At 53.5% G+C, this 19,429-nt stretch overlaps 1 protein-coding gene across 1 annotated transcript in view; it reads right to left on the minus strand.

Moving 5' to 3' along the window:
* Window positions 1-19,429, minus strand: part of NPR1 (natriuretic peptide receptor 1) — a 109,910-nt gene that overhangs the window by 28,042 nt on the left and 62,439 nt on the right. Inside the window, exons 12-16 of the mRNA XM_015411743.1 lie at window positions 16,276-16,347; window positions 9,597-9,756; window positions 6,803-6,958; window positions 4,610-4,778; window positions 2,077-2,223 (exon numbers count right to left, since the gene is read on the minus strand). Of these exons, the coding sequence (XP_015267229.1) occupies window positions 2,077-2,223; window positions 4,610-4,778; window positions 6,803-6,958; window positions 9,597-9,756; window positions 16,276-16,347 (704 nt within the window). The remainder of the gene's footprint in view (window positions 1-2,076; window positions 2,224-4,609; window positions 4,779-6,802; window positions 6,959-9,596; window positions 9,757-16,275; window positions 16,348-19,429) is intronic.

Below are 19,429 nucleotides of genomic sequence, written 5' to 3' on the forward strand. Positions count from 1 at the left end.
TGGTTTTGGGCAGAAACTCTATAGTAGAATTAGCTTCTGCCATAGAGTTTTTGCCCCCAGACCAGCGCATCGACCCAATGGGCCTACGTCATTTCCGGGTCACACTGAAGTCACGTAGCTACATTGCTGAAATGTCTGGTGTTCCTCCCTATTTTGGGGGGTTAAGTCCCCCCCCGAAGGCCAGCTGATCGGCAGCAGAGAGGTGGGGCCCGGCACTGGGGGACCCCAGTCCCCACCGAGGGGGTCTGGCCAGGGGTCTTGTTGTAGAAAAAGAGCTGCCGGAGCTCATTAGCATAACTCATTAGCATAACTTATTTGCATATGCCACGCCCCCTGACATCACCGGAAGTGACAGAAGGCCACACCCCCTGACATCACCGGAAGTGTGTCGGAAGGCCCGGCTACTTACCCTCCTGCTTCATCCTCATTCCCAAACGGAATGAGGATCGAAGCAGAGGGCGGGGTAAAGAAGGGGGCGGGGCTTCACCACGTGACCACCCCGCCCCCTAGAGGTTCTCTTCCGGAGCTCCGTACCTGAGAGCTCCCCCCCGACTAGAGCCCTGGGTCTGGCATCCCTAACTGCCAATAAATAAAAATTACATAAGTAGGGTTGCCAAGTCTATTTATCTTGGCGGCAGGGGAGCCTCGCCAGGCTCCCGGAGCCGTAGGTGGACGTGCGACGTTGATCGGAAGTGACGCATGACGTCTATCACATTGAGGGCGTGGGCCCGATCGTCGGAGGGAAAACCATAGAGTTTTCCCTCCGACGATCGGGGCCACGCCCCCAACGTGATCGACGTGGTTGCGTCACCTCCGGTGATGCAGCCATGCTGCGCTTCGGGGGGCGGAGTTCCCCCCCGGGGCCTGATTCCACAGCGGCGGAAATCGGGCCTCCAAAGCGGGGGTTTACCCGCCCCCCGCCCCCACTTGGCAGTCCTATACATAAGTCAAATGCAGTCTGAAATAAAACCGTCATTGACTGCCTCCTGAATATTGAAAACGAGGGGGCCAGATGCCTCTCCCATGGGAGGCTGTTCCATAATTCTGGGGCTGCCACTGAAAAGGCCCTGTCCTCTGTACTCCCTAAACAAAATCCTTTGATTGGTGGGACAATCAGGAGGGCCTCTCACTGCGATCTCTATTCCTGGGCAGGAACATCTGTGAGAAGACGGTCCTTCAGATGACCTGGTAGGGCCTTAAAGGACGAAACCGACACCTTGAGTTGGTAGGGATGCCAGACCCCACAGTGGGGGTGGGGGTCCCCCAGTTTCGGGTGGTGGAATTACCCCCCTCCCAAACAGGCAAGAATCCAGAAATAAATGTGACGCTCCTATGTCACCCGGACGTGACGTAAGCACGCTGCTGATATCGGGGTGGTGGTGACGTTTTTTTGGTCAAAATCTATAGTACAGGGGTGTCAAACATGCGGACCAGGGGCCGGATCAGGCCCCCGGAGGGCTTCTATCAGGCCCGCAGCGGAACTGGCTGTCATGCTTCTTCTTCCAGTTCTGCTGCTGCTACGTCATTGTAGGTTTGCAGCTTACAGATACACACCTGAACAGCCATACTCAAGACTGCAACGGCACAGACATTTTGATGCAGTAATTCAGAGCAAGAGGTGTCAGTTATCAGACACTACTAAATGAACAAAATAAACAAAACATGTTTTAAGCATGTTTTTATTTTAAGTTAAAAAAACCCACTTTCCGTTTGTGTCCTTTATAAAGTTTATATTTCCGCTACCTGGCGTTACATTCTATGACACACGTGGCCTGGCCCAACAGGGTCTCATTTACGTCAGATCCGGCCCTCATAACAAATGAGTTCGACACCCCTGCTATAGTAGAAGCTAATTCTACCATAGAGGTTTTATCCACAAACCAGAGCGTCACCCCTGATGTGCCTATGTCCCTTCCGGGTGGCGTAGACACGTCACATTTATTTCCGCCTTCTTCCCCCTGGTAAGTTCACCCCCGTCCCCTGCTGGCTGGTCCGGCGGACCTGGCAACCCTACGAATTGGGCTCGGGACAGGATTGGAATCCAGTTTAATTGCCGTAGTGGGGAGGCCGACTCACTGGGGCAGGATCTGGTACAGCAGGGCCTCGGCCTTGCGCTTCTCCTCCAGGTAGGCCTGCGTGCGCTCCTCCACCAGCTCCTCCAGGTTGTTGGCGTACTGCTCCATGCGCGACAAGAGGGTGTCCAAGAGGTTGCTGCTGCTCTCCCTGTCGAAGAGACGCTCAAGAGGTGAACAGGCCGGGGCTGGAGGAGACACAGGGGCCACGAGAGGGTGTGTGTGTGTGTGTGTGTGTGTGTGTGTGTGTGCACTCAGGGCCTAGGCCAGTGATGGCGAACCTTTTAGAGATCGAGTGCCCAAACTGCGACCCAAAACCCACTTATTTATCGCAAAGTGCCAACACGGCAATTTAACCTGAATACTGAGGTTTTACTTTAGAAAAAACAACTCATACGTTAACTTAAGATGATCCAAACAAAGTAAGGAAAGCAATCCCAAATGCTTTCATTTACTTAAAATTATTTGGCAGAGAATTCGACACTTTAATAATGATGGTCTGGGCCTGGCTGGGGCGATGGCACGCGTGCCCACAGAGAGGGCTCTGAGTGCCACCTCTGGCCCCCGTGCCATAGGTTCGCCACCACTGGCCTAGGCCTTTCATCCCTGCCCCTGATGTCCATGCCTTTCCCCTCTTTCCTCTCCCCCACCCAGCTTCTGTTTCCAAAGAAGCAAGTCTCTAGTCCTTAAGGAAAAGCTCGAAAAAAAGAAGAAACTGTGAAGTAACTGCGCTAGAAAATATTGAAATGATCACACAATTCTTATACAAAAATGTGTACCAAGAAATCTACATATAGAAATGCACACAGGCAGCTGAAAACGGTGAAATCGACGATGATCTCCGGCAATGCTCCCTCTAAGCTGTGGAGTCTTGCGAGCAAAAATTCGACTTTGTGAGCTACTGGCATGAAAGTTGTGAGCGTGCGATTTGGCTCCTGCATACATTCGTTTGCTCTGGAGCCATCCTTCTTGAGCTGAGACAAAAACATTGTGAGCCGGAGGCTAAAAAACAGTGAGCTAGCGCACACTAACTCAGCTTAGAGGGAACACTGATCTCCGGAATGTTCTACTGTTTCGATACTGTTCTTCTTCCGAACATGGATGGAAGCAGCGACTCTTGGTGTCTTATTTCAACAGGTACGTATCAACAATTTCATTAATTTTCACCGATGTATCATAACATAGTTGCAAGAAATTCTCTGAAAGGACGTTTGATTATTAGACCATCATTTTTGAGCCTGAAGGAAAAGCTGCCACGAATTCACAAATATTCACTTTGCGAATCCACTGAGTCCGTGGCTCTCCTTCGGCCTCAGGGCCACACAACTGCAATACGGAATAGTCGGGATGCCAGCCTCCACGTGGCGCCTGGGCATCCCCTGGAATTACAGCTCATCTCCAGACTACAGAGATCAGTTCCCCCGGAGAAGGTGGCTACTTTGGAGGGTGGACTCCATGGCATTGCACCTCACTGAGGTCCCTGTCCTCCCCGGGCTCCATCCTGAAATCTCCATGAGTTTCCCAACCTGGATCTGGCAACCCCCACCCCCCCCATTCCCCACTGGAATCATCATATTACCCATCTGCTTAGCAACAAGCAAATCTCCTCTCACATTCCAGAGTTCTGGCCAACAAGCACGAAGGCACTGGGGTGACGGACAAGCAAAGGGCAACCATTTTAAAATTTTTAGGGGAACAGAAATCAAAAATCCGCTTTAGGCAAACCATTCTCTTTCGACCTCTATGGTTTAAAATGCGGTGGCCGTAACGCAAGGCTTGTACACTGGCATCTTGCCCAATCGCCTAGGGTGAGTAAAGATGGCCTTCCCATGTGATCAAGCATGCAGGGATTGTAAAACTGGGAGAAAGCTTGTCTTTTAACCTTTCCAGATTTTGATACTTTACAAAAAAAAAAACTACCTCGGTGTATGCTGACAGGTAAGGAAGCTCTTAGGCGTCACCCTTCGGAGCCCTTCGACACCACCCTTCGGAGCCCTTCGACACCACCCTTCGGAGCCCTTTGACACCACCCTTCGGAGCCCTTTGACACCACCTTTGGAGCCCTTCGACAACACCCTTGGAGCCCTTCGACAACACCCTTGGAGCCCTTCGACACCACCCTTTGGAGCCCTTTGACACCACCCTTCGGAGCCCTTTGGCACCACCCTTTGGAGCCCTTTGACACCACCCTTTGGAGCCCTTTGACACCAACCTACAGAGACCTTTGACACCACCCTTTGGAGCCCTTTGACACCACCCTTTGGAGCCCTTTGACATCACCCTTTGGAGCCCTTTGACACCACCCGTCGGAGCCCTTGGGCATCGGTTTTTGGCAGCTGCTTGAAAGCTGTTGTCACTCTGGGGCTGCCGAGCTCTTTTTACATCCCCAGAGTAGTGACAGGAATTGCTTGGAACCCTTACGCTGAATGCCTTTAATTCTCCAACAGTACCACATGCTGCTCATTTTAATCAGCACCCATTCTAGAAAAAGGTAACTGCAGATAAGTCAGGTAGGGTTCACGGGGACCAATGCGTACCTGTTGAACTTCCGCAGCATGCCTTTGATGTGGTGGAAGTCCGGGCGCTCCTGGGGGTCTTCCGCCCAACACCGCTGCATGAGGGCCACCACGTCCTCGAGGTTGAAGCCCAGGTTGGCGGAAGGGCGGAACGGGGGGCACTCGCCACTCTTGACTCGCTCGATGATCTCTGAAGGTGGCGGGAGAAGGACAGTGACCGTGAACAACGGGTCAAGTACATTCAATAAATGGATTTCATTAAAACAACCGCAAAAGATACTTTAATCGTCAACAGGTGCGATACTTCTGCTAATTGCAAAAAAACCCCAAATTAGTTAATTTGTTATTGCTAAACCGTGAAATTATCTTACTGCAATTGCATGCATTTTTGTAGGCGGTTCAGGGCACTTGCTGCTGTAGTCGTCTGCAGGGAGGGGGATCAGGAAGAGAAGTTTGGCTGGGCTGCAAGAGCTGCCCTTGGTTTTGGCAGGGCTGGGTGGTGGTAGACAGGCATACCAGCCTCCAGGCGGGGCCCTTTCTTACACATGCCAGGAAATGCTGATCGCCACTTTGGGGTCAGGAAGCAATTTTCTCCAGCCCAATTTGGCCACGGATCCTAGAGGGTGGGGGGGTTTTGGTCATCTTCTGGGCATGGAACAGCAGTCACTGTGTGTGTGTGTGTGGGGGGAGTATTTGTGAATTTCCTGCATTGTGCAGGGGGTTGGACTAGATGACCCTGGAGGTCCCTTCCAAGTTTGGTGTAGTGGTTAAGTCTAATCTGGGAGAACCGGGTTTGATTCCCCACTCCTCCACTTGCACCTGCTGGATGACCTTGGGCAAGCCATAGTTCTGACAAGAGATGTCCTTGAAAAAGAGCAGTTTCTGTCGGAGCTCTCTCAGCCCCATCTACCTCACAGGGTGTCTGTTGTGGGGAGGGGAAGGGAAAGGAGTTTGTAAGGCGCTCTGAGACACCTTTGGGTAGTGAAGGGCGGGGTATAAATCCAATCTCCTCTTCTTCTTCTTTAGATCAAGTAGAATCCTCATTTACCTTTGCATGACTCATAAATAGTTTAGTTTTAAACATCTTATAATTATTTCGATATAATGAACTGTTAAACTTTTCTCCTTTTAACATTTTAATGTTTTAAGGTTATATGTTTATCTTTGGAGCTGAAAGTTAATTTGCTTGTATTTAACAAACATGTAATGGTTAAGACGCTGAACTGCAGGCTGTGGAAGGTCGGTAGTTCAGCAGTTCGAGACCCGAGTGTGCCGCATGACGGAGTAAGCTCCCATCTCTAGTTCCAGCTCCTGCCAACCTAGCAGTTCGAAAGCAAGAAATTGCATGTAGATAAATAGGGACCACTTCGGTGGGAAGGTAACAGCGTTCCGTGCGCCTTGGTGTTTAGTCATGCCGGCCACATGACCACGGAAACGTCTTCAGACAGCGCTGGCTCTTTGGCTTGGAAATGGAGATGAGTCGGACTCGACTGGCTTTCGAGCAAGGGAACCTTTCCCTTTAATATTTTGATAAATGGTCTTTGATCACAAATAAACATCCTTCTTCTTCTTCTTCGTCCTCCTCTTCTTTCTTCTTCGATTCTGTGGGGCCTGGCGATCTCCCTGAATTTCAACTGTTCTCCAAACAACAGAGATCAGTTCTCCTAAGGAAAATGGCTGCTTTGGAGGGTGGGGGGGTCTCTGTCATTATACCCTGCTGAGGCCCCTCCCATCCAGACCCCGCCTTTCCCAGGCACCATCCCCCCAAATCTCCAGGAATCTCCCAGCCCAGAGGTGGCAGCCCTAGGGCAAACCTCACAGCCCCTATTCTTGCTAAGAAAGGGCAAAACTGTGTCATTGAACAGGGAAACTGCCTCCTACACAGGAGCCTTGTGGGGATATTTCATAAACACGGGGCTGCAATCCATGTTCCCTCTAAGCTGTGGAGTCTTGTGAGCAAAAATCCTACTTTGTGAGCTCCTGGCATTGAAGCTGTGAGCGAGCGATTTGGCTGCTGCATCAGTTAGTTTGCTCTGGAGCCCTCCTTCCTGAGCGGAGACAAAAATGTGTGAGCTGGAGGCTAAAAAACTGTGAGCTGGCTCACACTAACTCAGCTTAGAGGGAACACTGGCTGCAATCGAGTGATCGGCAGTCGAGGGGCAAGTATTTAATCAGTCGATTGACTGTCGCACCAACCGGCTTCCCGATTCTCACCTTTGGGGCTCAGGGCCATTCCTTCCACGTAGAAGACGCCACTGCGCAGCGCGATCTCCTGCAAAATGATGCCGAAGCTGTAGACGTCACCTTTCTGGGTGCCTTGAGGAGGGGGCGCCTCCATCCGCAGGAGCTCGGGAGCCGTCCACAGTTTTTCTAGGAAGAAACGGAGTCAGTCAGGGCTCAGGTAGCCACGGCCTGGTGGGGAGCAAGAGAGAGGCAAAGGAAGGGGGAGGGGAGCTTGAGGCACAGCGTGGCACCAGTGACACTGACCTTAGCTCTTGTAAGTCAGAAAGAAAAAAGACGGGCACAATACAGTCTTTTTCCCTACCAAGACTGAAAGCAGTTTCTGATCAAGAGAACTGCAGAGAGGCATTGACCTGGATAGCCCAGGAAAGCCCAATCTTGTCAGATCTCGGAAGCTAAGCAGGGTCGGCTCTGGCGAGGATGGGAGACCTCCAAGGGATACCAGCAGCTGGGAGATGGGGGCAGGCTTCATTCAGCCATCTCTCTGAATATCTTCCAGGCCCCCGGTAGGGTTCAGTCACCAGAGGTCACCATGACTTCTTGGTGCCTGCACAATCAGTCACTAAGAGGTCACTATGACTTCTAGGTGCATGCGCGCACACATAAAAATATACAAAAAAAAACCCCACAGGGAGCTGTTTTATTCCTCTTCTCCAGTGCCACAGTTCAGATCCATGTCCCCCACCCCACCCCAGAGGCTTGTTTTTAGGACTGGGACTAGGACTCAATTGCTATTGAGTGTTTATGGTGACCCCATAGGGTTTTCAAGGCAAGAGACATTCAGAGGGAGTTTGCCATTGCTTGGCTCTGCGTGGCGACCCCGGACTTCCTTGGCGGTCTCCCTCCCAAATACTCACCAGGGCTGACCTTGCTTAGATTCCAAGATCTGACGAGATCAGGCTAGCCTGGGCCATCCAGGTCTAGGCAAGAGACATTCAGAGGGAGTTTGCCATTGCTTGGCTCTGCGTGGCGACCCCGGACTTCCTTGGCGGTCTCCCTCCCAAATACTCACCAGGGCTGACCTTGCTTAGATTCCAAGATCTGACGAGATCAGGCTAGCCTGGGCCATCCAGGTCTAGGCAAGAGACATTCAGAGGGAGTTTGCCATTGCTTGGCTCTGCGTGGCGACCCCGGACTTCCTTGGCGGTCTCCCTCCCAAATACTCACCAGGGCTGACCTTGCTTAGATTCCAAGATCTGACGAGATCAGGCTAGCCTGGGCCATCCAGGTCTAGGCAAGAGACATTCAGAGGGAGTTTGCCATTGCTTGGCTCTGCGTGGCGACCCCGGACTTCCTTGGCGGTCTCCCTCCCAAATACTCACCAGGGCTGACCTTGCTTAGATTCCAAGATCTGACGAGATCAGGCTAGCCTGGGCCATCCAGGTCTAGGCAAGAGACATTCAGAGGGAGTTTGCCATTGCTTGGCTCTGCGTGGCGACCCCGGACTTCCTTGGCGGTCTCCCTCCCAAATACTCACCAGGGCTGACCCTGCTTAGCTTCCGAGATCTGGTGAGATTGGGCTGGCCTGGGCCATCCGGGTCAGGGGAAGCATCTTTTTGCATCTGAAAACCAACAGCTAGGATTCCACCTTGGCCTCACAGAGCACTAAACAGTCTTGATCTGATATTGATTGCATTGGGATTTTTTCTGTACTATTAGCCATATTATTCATGTAAAGGACTTCAGACAAGGGGTCATTTCCTGCAGGAGCACACAGGAGCGGAGCTCCGGCAGTAAAGAGCCCAGGGGGTGGGGACATGCAACAAGCCCCACCCCCTGCTCCCAGCAGCCCTCAGTCAGAGCAAGAAGCAGCCAGGTAAGTTGCAGAGCACCCCCCCCCCCATAGCAATCCACAATAGTCCAGTGGCACCTTTAAGGCCAAGGTTTATTCAGGTACAAGCTCTCCAGTGGAGCCTGAGCAGTGGGTGTTATCTTCTGACACACTTCCGGTGATGTCAGGGGGTGTGGCCTATGCAAATAAGTTATGCTAATGAGTTATGCTAATGAGCTCCTGCACCTCTTTTTCTACGAAATGACCCCTGCTTCAGACTAATTTTATGGAGGATGCAGCCAATGGATGGTTTAAGCACACACATACACGATGGCATCGATCCAGGTGGGCTGCCGTGTCGGTCTGAGGCAGCAGAACAAAGTTCGAGGCCAGTGGCACCTTGAAGACCAACAAAGTTTAATTCTGGGTGTAACCTTTTGTGGGCATGCACCCTTGAAGTATGCATGCACACAAAAGCTGATACCTTAAAGCAGGGGTCCTTTCGTAGAAAAAGAGGTGCAGGAGCTCATTAGCATAACCCATTAGCGTAACTCATTTGCGTATGCCACGCCCCCTGACATCACCGGAAGTGTGTCAGAAGGCAGCACCCACCGCTCAGGCTCCACTGGACTGTTTTGGATTGCTATCTGTCCTCGCAGAGGAGGGAGAGCTTGTACCTGAATAAAACTTGGCCTTAAAGGTGCCACTGGACTGTCTTGGACCAGGGGGCCGGGGGGAGCTCTGCAACTTACCTGGCTGCTTCTTGCTCTGACTGAGGGCTGCTGGGAGCAGGGGGTGGGACTTGCTGCATGTGCCCGCCCGCTGGGCTCTTTACTGCCGGAGCTCCGCTCCTGTGCGCTCCTGCAGGAAATGACCCTTGCCTTAAAGGTGCCAGTGGACTTGAAATTTGTTCTACATGAACGGGCATCGTGGAAGGTTTGGCGATGGCAGGCTGCTCCTGCCCTCTTTCTCCCTTCTCCCCGTCGTGTCACTCACTGGCAAACAGCGAGTACGAGTCCTCCGTGTCGGGCGCCTGGCGGAAGCTCTCCAGCCCGTAGTCCGTGATCTTCAGCACGAAGCGGCTGTCCACCACGCAGTTGGAGGACTTCAGGTTGCCATGGGACTGGATCGCACCACTATGGAGGTAGAGCATCCCCTGGTAAAAGGAGGGGGAAGAACTAGAGATGTGAAGGCCCGGAAAAAAACCGGAAAAATTCGGGGGGAAAACAGTTTTTTCTCGTTTTTTTCCTGAAGCCTTGTTTTTTTTCCCGAAAAATTGAAAAAAGAAAAGAAAAGAAAATTTTTTGATTATGGAACGTTTTATTTTAACATGATGGCTAAAATATTTTAAGACAAGGTGTTCAAATATTTTCCAAATCATTTCTAATATATATATCTATATATATCTATATATATATATATATGGTATCAGATTGATCTAATGCTTGAGCAAGTCCTAGGTTACAAACTGAACTCTCCAATGCAAGAACAAGATGCATTTCTTCCTTTAGGAGGTGCTATTGTCAGAAAAAAATAAAAAGGTTTCAGTTTTGTTTTTGCATGTGGGTGGTTTGGATACACTATATTTTTAATATGCTAGTTGTGATAATTTCATGCCAAGTAAAAATGTCCATAGTCATATTTTATGTTCCTAAAGTAACAGAATGACTTTCAATCTAGAAAAGACAAAATAAATGCTAATGTAGCATTTTTTCAGTTTTTCCGAAAATTTCCGTTTTTTTCCAAAAAAACCCCGGGTTTTTTTCCGAGCTTCAAAATTTCCGGAAATTTTACATCTCTAGGAAGAACAAGCCGGTCAAGAGGCGGAGTAAAGGTGGGCCCGGGGGGTCTCACATGGCCATGCTCCCTCTAAGCTGTGGAGTCTCGTGAGCAAAAATGCTACTTTGTGAGTGACTGGCATTAAAGTTGTGAGTGAGCCGTTTGGCTACTGCATACATTAGTTTGCTCTGGAGCCCTCCTTCCTGAGCGAAGGCAAAAACCCATGAGCCGGAGGCTAAAAAACTGTGAGCTAGCTCCACACTGACTCAGCTTAGAGGGAACACTGCCATGTAACGTGTCAATAGTTGATGTGGTCTACAGATCATGGGTAGTCAGAGATGGAATACGCTACTGCAGGAGGTGGTGGCAGCTACAAACATAGACAGCTTCAAGAGGGGATTGGATAAACATCTGGAGCAGAGGTCCCTGAGTGGCTATTAGCCACAAGGTCTAGAGGGAACACTCTATCTGGGGCAGTGATGCTCTGTATTCTTGGTACTTGGGGGGGGGGAAGAGGGAGGGCTTCTGGAGTTCTGGCCCCACTGGTGGACCTCCTGATGGCGCCTGGTCTTTTTGGCCACTGTCTGACAGAGAGTGTTGGACTGGATGGGCCATTGCCTTGATCCAACATTGGCTTCTCTTATGCTCTTATGAGCGGAGTCCTGGGACATTTAGCTTTACATACTGACTCAGCCATGGATTCCCACACATAGCTTGGAGCAAACACAGCCCAGTTTGGCCAGGGATCCTGGAGGTTTTTTGCCATCTTCTGAGTATGGAACACGGGCCACTGTGTGCATGAGGGTGGTATTTGTGACTATCCAGCATTGTGCAGGGGTGTTATGTATTCAGCCTGACATGCCCGGACTTGCCCGGGCTGGCCAGGCACAACTCTTCAATAGCTTCATGTCCAAAGACAATGGGTCCGTAGGATCCTAGCCGGCCCAATCAAAGGGCCAGCTTCTCAGCCGGGAGACCAATGGTCGCCCGGTTACTGTAAATAGCCTATCGGGAGTAGGGGGTGTGTTTAGGTGTACTTGGTGGCGGGTTTTCTGAACCTATATAACCAGCCTGCGAGCTGGTCCCTTCGTCTTTGTCCTGAACTAAATAAAGGTATGCTTAGCTGAAATCACTCTCCGTCTGCATACTTTTCACTGGCGACGAAGGTGGGATCCACGACCCCATGAACAAAGACCCGGACGCCAACGCGAGCACCGCACCGAGCCCCGACGCCGAGACCTCCGGGAACCGCGCCGCTTCGCTTCCCAGCTCTCCGGCAACCGCTCATCGCGCAGCTCCCGGCTCCGCTTCGCTCCCTGCTGACCCCGAGAGCAGCAGCGGCCTCCACAACGCTCCCGACGCCATCGCCGTTCCAGAGGCCACCCCACCACGTGGCGACAGTACAATGGCGACCGCGACCGCAACAGAAAGCCTGCCCGCTTTCGATCTCTCCCAGCCCTCGCTGTGGGACACCTGGCTGGACACGCTGGAGAGCCGCTTCACCATCCACAAGGTGGTGGACGACGCGATGAAGAAGGCTTACCTGCTGAGCCACTGCGGAATCCAGACCCATCGGCTCCTCAAGGACTTAATCTCGCCCAAACTAACTAAGGACGAGTCATACAGCTCCTTAGTCCAGGCCCTGACCGACCACCTGGCTCCCAAACCCACGAAGTACGTGGAGCGGTTGGACTTCTTCGCAAGAGTTCAGGCCTCCGGCGAAACCACCTCCGATTTTCTGGCGGCGCTGCGGAGCCTGGCGACCCGGTGCTCCTTCCCCAGCCTCGACGATACCCTCCTGAACCAGTTCCTCGTCGGACTCCGGGAGCCGAAGCTGCAGAGGAAACTGGTGAGCCAGAACGATCTGAGCCTGGACAAGGCCATCCGGGAGGCCTCAGCATACGAACAAGCGCGACAAGACCGCCGCGCCAAGGCGGTCCACCGTACCCAAGTGAGCAGCGGCTCCGACGTCTCGGACCAAGAGGAAGTCCTACAACTCCGACAGCGGACTCAGCAGCGATCAAAACACGTATCCTCCAGGACCTCCAAGGCCCCGTCTCCAAGTCAGTGCGCCAGCTGCGGGGAGGATCACGAACGCAGGTCGTGCCGTTTCCGGAATGCGGTCTGCCGTTCCTGCAACAAGGCAGGACACATCGCCAAGGTCTGCCGGTCCAAGGGACAACGACCGAGATCGGCCACCCACCAGACCACCGCGGAACTGCCCCTGGAGCTCCACACCGTGTCGTCCCACTTTCCACAGCACCAGGTCTGTAACCTGCCCCCCGACGGCCCAAATAAAATGCATGTGACGGTCCTCATAGAGGGAGCCCCCTGCACCATGGAGATCGACACCGGGTCGACCTACTCCATAATATCCGCGGACACGCTCCGTGCACTGTGTCCTCGGGGGGGGCCACCACTACAGAAGTCACGGGGTTTCCGGTTACGGGACTTTAACAAAAACCCCGTGGCGGTGGTGGGCTGGGGCAAGTTCCGGGTCCAGTTTCAGGGTTTCAAGGGCCAACTGGACCTACTGGTTGTGGACCGGCCCCTCTCCAGCTTGTTGGGACTGGCCTGGTTCAAGGCCCTGGGGCTCTCCGTTACGGGCATCAACCAGGTTGGAGCGCAGGATTTCGGGGCGGTGTGCGCAGAATTTCCCCGCATCTTCGATGGGACCCTGGGGCGGTACACGGGCCCTGCCATTTCCCTGGACCTAGACCCCGCGATACGCCCCATCCGCATCAGGGCCCGGCTGCCCCCGATCTCCATGAGGCCGAAGGTGGAGGCCGAGCTCGATCGCCTAGTTGAGCAAGGCGTGCTAGAACCGGTGGCGTCGGCCCGGTGGGAGACCCCCATTGTCACACCACTCAAGCCGAACGGGGACGTCCGCATCTGCGCGGACTATAAATGCACCATAAACAAAGCCCTGCAGCCCCACGCGTACCCGGTGCCGGTAGTAAGCCAAGTGCTGGCAGCCCTGGCAGGGGCTCGGGTGTTCGGCAAACTGGACTTGGCCCAGGCGTACCAGCAGCTACCGGTGGACGCCGCCACGGCCGAGGCACAGACCATTGCGACCCACAAAGGGGCCTTCAAGGTGCACCGCCTCCAGTTCGGGGTCTCAGTCGCGCCGGGGATCTTTCAATCTTTTATGGATTCCCTCCTTAAAGGCATCCCCGGAGTTCAGCCGTTTCTAGACGACGTGCTGATCGCCGCGCCAGACCCCTCGTCCTTCGCAGACCGTCTGAGGGCCGTTTTACAACGCTTCGACGCGGCGGGCCTCAAGGTGAAACGGGAGAAGTGCCTACTGGGGGTGCCGCGGGTGGAGTTTCTGGGCTTCGCGGTGGACGCCGCCGGCCTGCACCCCTCCCAGGACAAGGTAGAAGCCATCACACACGCCCCGGCCCCGAAGTCCAAAACGGAGCTACAGGCGTTCCTAGGCCTGGTGAACTTCTACCACTCCTTTTTGCCCCTGAAGGCGGCCGTCGCGGAGCCGCTCCACCGCCTCCTCGACAAGTCGGCGCAATGGGCCTGGGGGCCACCACACGACGCAGCTTTCCAAACAATAAAGGACCTCCTGGTCTCTAATGCGGTCCTCGCCCATTTTGACGAGGCCCTTCCCGTGGTACTGGCGTGCGACGCTTCCCCCTATGGGGTCGGGGCGGTCCTGGGGCACAGACTACCGGATGGTCGCGAGGTCCCGGTGGCCTACTACTCGCGGACACTGTCGTCGGCCGAGCGCAACTACGCGCAGATCGACAAGGAGGCGTTGGCAATCGTGGCAGGGGTGAAAAAATTTCACCACTACTTGTACGGCCCCTGCTGGGCCTCCTCGCACCCGACCGGCAGACACCGCAGATAACCTCGCCCAGGGTGCTACGCTGGTCCATCTTCCTGGCGGGGTATGCGTACGACCTCGTCCATCGGCCCGGAAAGGCGATGGGCCACGCCGACGCACTGAGCCGCCTGCCCCTCGCTGTACCTCCAAGGACAAGACATTGGGAAGGGTCTTGGACTGGGTGGTGAGGGGGTGGCCCGAGGCCAAAGGAGACCAGGACATCGCCCCGTTCGCCACCCGGAAACACGAACTCTCAACCCACAAGGGGTGCTTGCTGTGGGGAAGCCGGGTGGTCATCCCCTCGCCTTTAAGGGAACGGGTACTCACCGCCCTGCACGAGACACACCCCGGGGTGGTGCGGATGAAAGCCCTGGCCAGGAGCTATGTGTGGTGGCCAGGACTGGACGCGGACATTGAAGGGGTGGTCAAGAGGTGCCAGCCCTGCCAAGCCTCGCGGCCGGAACCACCCCGAGCGCCCGAGAGGGCTTGGGAATCCTCCCACCGTCCCTGGTCCCGCCTCCATCTGGACTTTGCTGGACCCTTCCAGGGCAAGCTGTTCTTCATCCTGGTGGACGCCTACAGCAAGTGGCTGGAAGTGGTCCCCGTGCCCTCCACATCCTCGCAGGCCGCAATCCGGGCCATGTGGAGGATCTTCAGCGGCCAAGGGATCCCCGACACGCTGGTCACGGACAATGGAACCGCGTTCACCTCGGCCGAGTTCCAGGCTTTCACCAGGTACTACGGGATCCGCCACGTCCGATCCGCCCCGTTCCACCCTGCCACGAATGGCCAGGCGGAGCGCATGGTGCGCACCACAAAGGACGCACTTCGCCGACTGGACTCCACCGATTGGGACTATAAACTAGCAGCCTTTCTCTTCGGACAGCGTACCACGCCACACACCACGACCGGCCGCTCCCCGGCCGAACTCCTGCTGGGCCGCCGCCTGGCCTCCTGACTGGATCGGTTACACCCAGACCGAGCAACCCCGGAGGCCCCGGGCACCGAGACGTACGAGTCGGCCAGAGGGTTCTTTCCAGAGGACCCGGTGTACGCACGAAACTACGGCCGGGGGCCCCGATGGATCCCGGCCCGAGTGGTACGGGTCAAGGGCCCCCGTTCGTACGAGGTCTCCAGCGAGGATGGCCAGATCCTCCACCGGCACATAGATCAGCTGCGCCGTCGCACGCTACAGCTGGACCCTGAGGATCCGGACGAGGACCCAGAGCCTGCCACATCGGCCCCACTCCCGGCACCGGATCCACAGCCGCCTCTCCGTGAGGAACCCGAGGCACCTCACACCGTGGTGCCAGCCTGTCCTGCCTCCTCGGCGCCCTCGTCGGCCCCAGGCCCCTCGGCTCCCAGGGCCCCCGAGACCGAACCCATCGCTACCCCGGAGCCCCGACGCTCGACGCGCCCCAAGAAGCCACCCGCCTACTTGAAGGACTTCGTCTGTGGGTGCCTTCTGAACCAAGGGGGGAGGGGTGTTATGTATTCAGCCTGACATGCCCAGACTTGCCCGGGCTGGCCAGGCACAACTCTTCAATAGCTTCATGTCCAAAGACAATGGGTCCGTAGGATCCTAGCCGGCCCAATCAAAGGGCCAGCTTCTCAGCCGGGAGACCAATGGTCGCCCGGTTACTGTAAATAGCCTATCGGGAGTAGGGGGTGTGTTTAGGTGTACTTGGTGGCGGGTTTTCTGAACATATATAACCAGCCTGCGAGCTGGTCCCTTCGTCTTTGTCCTGAACTAAATAAAGGTATGCTTAGCTGAAATCACTCTCCGTCTGCATACTTTTCACTGGCGACGAAGGTGGGATCCACGACCCCATGAACAAAGACCCGGACGCCAACACGAGCACCGCACCGAGCCCCGACGCCGAGACCTCCGGGAACCGCGCCGCTTCGCTTCCCAGCTCTCCGGCAACCGCTTCACAGAAAGTAAATAACCCTCTTGGCTTCCCCCCAAAGAATCTAGGTACAGGGGAGGCAGTGAAGGTGGCTGGTTTGGGGTGGTGGGGGAGGGGGAGATGACGGGGGAAGCGGAAGCCGGCCTGTTACCTTGACGATGTCATTGGTGAGTGAATAGCGAAACATCCAGTCCAAAGTGATGCTGTCATTCTCCAGGATATCCTACAAGGATGGGGAGAACAAGTGTGCATTTTTTCAGGAGATGGAGAAGAGAATGCATCCCCCCCCCCCAAGCAATTGCTGAGGGCTCCTCCCATCGTCCCCGTGCAACTCAGTCCTTGCATTTTATGGCAGTCACTTGGCTTGCAAATTCAAAATCCAGAGATACTTTTAGAAGAAGAAGAAGAGATTGGATTTATATCCCTCCCTTCACTTACAAACTCCTTTCCCTCCCCCTCCCCACAACACACACCCTGTGAGGTAAAATAAGAAGAAAAGAGATTGGATTTATATCCCTCCCTTCACTACCCAAGGGAGTCTCAGAGCGGCTTACAAACTCCTTTCCCTTCCCTTCCCCACAACAGACACCTTATAAGAACATAAGAACATAAGAGACGCCAATGTTGGATCAGGCCAAAGGCCCATCCAGTCCAACACTCTGTAACACACAGTGGCCAGAAATACCAAGTGCCATCAGGAGGTCCACCAGTGGGGCCAGGACATTATGATGTAGGTGGGGCTGAGAGAGCTCTTGACAGAAACGGCTCTTTTTCAAGAACAGCTCTGACAGAACTACGGCTTGCCCAAGGCCATCCAGCAGGTGCAAGTGGAGGATTAGAGTCCGCACACTTAACCACTACTACACCAAACTGGCTCTCTTCTGAAATTTCTTCATCTTCTGAAATTTCAAACATAAACTTTGATGTAAAGGGGGGGGGGTTATACAGGTTCATGGAGGATCAGTCTATCAGCGGTTACTTGCCATGGTGGCTGAAGGGAACCTCCACATCCAGAGGCAGTTGACCTCTGAACCCCAGTGCCGGGAGGCAGCATCAGGCCTTGGCCTCTATGCTCTGTTCGTTTGGCCCTCCAGGGCAAATGGTTGGCCGCTGTGTGAGACGGGATGCCGGACTAGATGGACCCTCACTGGTCTGACCCAGCAAGGCTCTTCTGATGTTCTTAGGATTTCAGAGCATTCTTTTATAATTTTTTTAAAAAGCTTACATTTCCCCCTGTCCAGTTTTCAAAGCATAAATAACCAGAAATAATTCCCCTTTACCCATCCTGTTTTGGGTTTCCTTTCCAGGAAACCCTAGTTCCAAAAAGAATTCTATTTGGCAATACTTTAAAACACACACACACACACACACACACACACACACAAACAAGCTGAGAGGAGCTGCCTAAAACTGGGCCTCTTTCTCAAATGCCTTTCTCTTTCTCAAATGCCTTCCATTGATAACATATATTTTTTAAAGTATTTGGCCCGCACAAGCCTAGAGGTGAGTTCTGAAAAACGGAATTGAGCTTGGCAAGGTTTCTGCTGACTAGAGTGGGTGGACCCCAAAGGGTTTCGGCGGGTCAGGGGGGTGGAGCCTGTTGGCTAAGGGGGTGTGGCCAATCACACACAGACACACATTGTATCTGAAGAAGTGTGCACAGGAAAGCTTACATCTTTAATAAAACTTTGTTGGTCTTAAAAGTGCCACTGGACTCAAACCTTGTTCTACACACACACACAAAACAGTATTCACCCTCATCAAGGGCAAATACATCTGGTTTATTCATCTTTAGAGGCCTCACAAACATCCTTGTCTTGTGTCTATAGATCTTGCTACATAAGTAATATAGCCTGGGGCCATTTCCTGCAGGAGCGCACAGGAGCGGAGCTCTGGCAGTAAGGAGCCCAGGGGGCGGGCACATGCAACAAGCCCCACCCCCTGCGCCCAGCAGCCCTCAGTCAGAGCAAGAAGCAGCCAGGTAAGTTGCAGAGTGCCCCCCCGGCCCAAAACAGTCCAGTGGCACCTTTAAGACCAAGTTTTATTCAGGTACAAGCTCTCCCTCCTCTGCGAGGACAGATCTGCGCTCCCCCCCCCAATAGCTAGCAATCCAAAACAGTCCAGTGGAGCCTGATTGGTGGGTGTTGCCTTCTGTCACACTTCTGGTGATGTCAGGGGGTGTGGTCTATGCAAATAAGTTATGCTAATGAGTTATGCGAATGAGCTCCTGCACCTCTTTTTCTACGAAATGACCCCTGAATATAGCCATTTTTTACAACACTGTAAGTTAAAAAAAACATTTGATTATTCATATTCATTTTTCTTTTTCCTACAGGCTTCCTTTTCTTGGTCCAGTATTAGCTTACTGTAATAATCTTATTGTAATATTGTGTTATTGTTACGTGTACCTCAGTACTGTCTGACCTCTGAAGAAGGCCCCAAACTGGGCGGAAACGCGTCAGATCATGTGTACTGGGCCCTTGTGTTTAGGCCACTTGAACTTTCTAATGAGGCTTTCATTGGGCCCTTATGTTTTTTAACTGTCTTCCTAATAAATACATGTACTTTTGCATGGGTCATTTCGTGGAAAAAGAGGTGAAGCTCATTAGCATAACTTATTTGCATAGGCCACACCCCCTGACATCACCGGAAGTGTGTCAGAAGGCAACACCCACTGCTCAGGCTCCACTGGATTGTTTTGGATTGCTAGCTATGGGGGGGTGTGGGAACGTGCAGATCTGTCCTCGCAGAGGAGGGAGAGCTTGTACCTGAATAAAACTTGGTCTTAAAGGTGCCACTGGACTGTTTTGGACCGGGGGACCGGGGGGGGGGGCTCTGCAGCTTACCTGGCTGCTTCTTGCTCTGACTGAGGGCTGATGGAAGCAGGGGGCGGGGCTTGTTGCATGTGCCCGCCCCCTGGGCTCTTTACTGCCAGAGCTCTGCTCCTGTGCGCTCCTGCTGGAAATGACCCCTGTATTTTTGTATATATATTATAAGTTTCTACTAGGTTTTTAATATTGGCCTTTTATCAGACTTCTTTCTTACCCTCGTGGTTCTTGATTCCAGTTTTTGGGTCAAGTTTGTTTCCCCCTCCCTGTGTCTTACTACCTTATTCAAATACCTGGCACAAAACTAGAGGCAGAAGTATTTAAGATCACCGAAAAACGCCTGATCCTTCTATCCCTCTTGCCTCCGCCATCTGGATACCATCCCCGTTTGCTTCATTTCCCCTGTCCGAGGATCCCCCGCCCCTCCGTTCTTTCCTTCCTTTCTTTTTTCTCTCCCTCTCCCTCTCCACCCCCCCC

The sequence above is a fragment of the Gekko japonicus genome, unplaced genomic scaffold (assembly GCF_001447785.1).
Source record: "Gekko japonicus isolate JY-2015 unplaced genomic scaffold, Gekko_japonicus_V1.1 scaffold175, whole genome shotgun sequence".
Lineage (NCBI taxonomy): Eukaryota > Metazoa > Chordata > Lepidosauria > Squamata > Gekkonidae > Gekko > Gekko japonicus.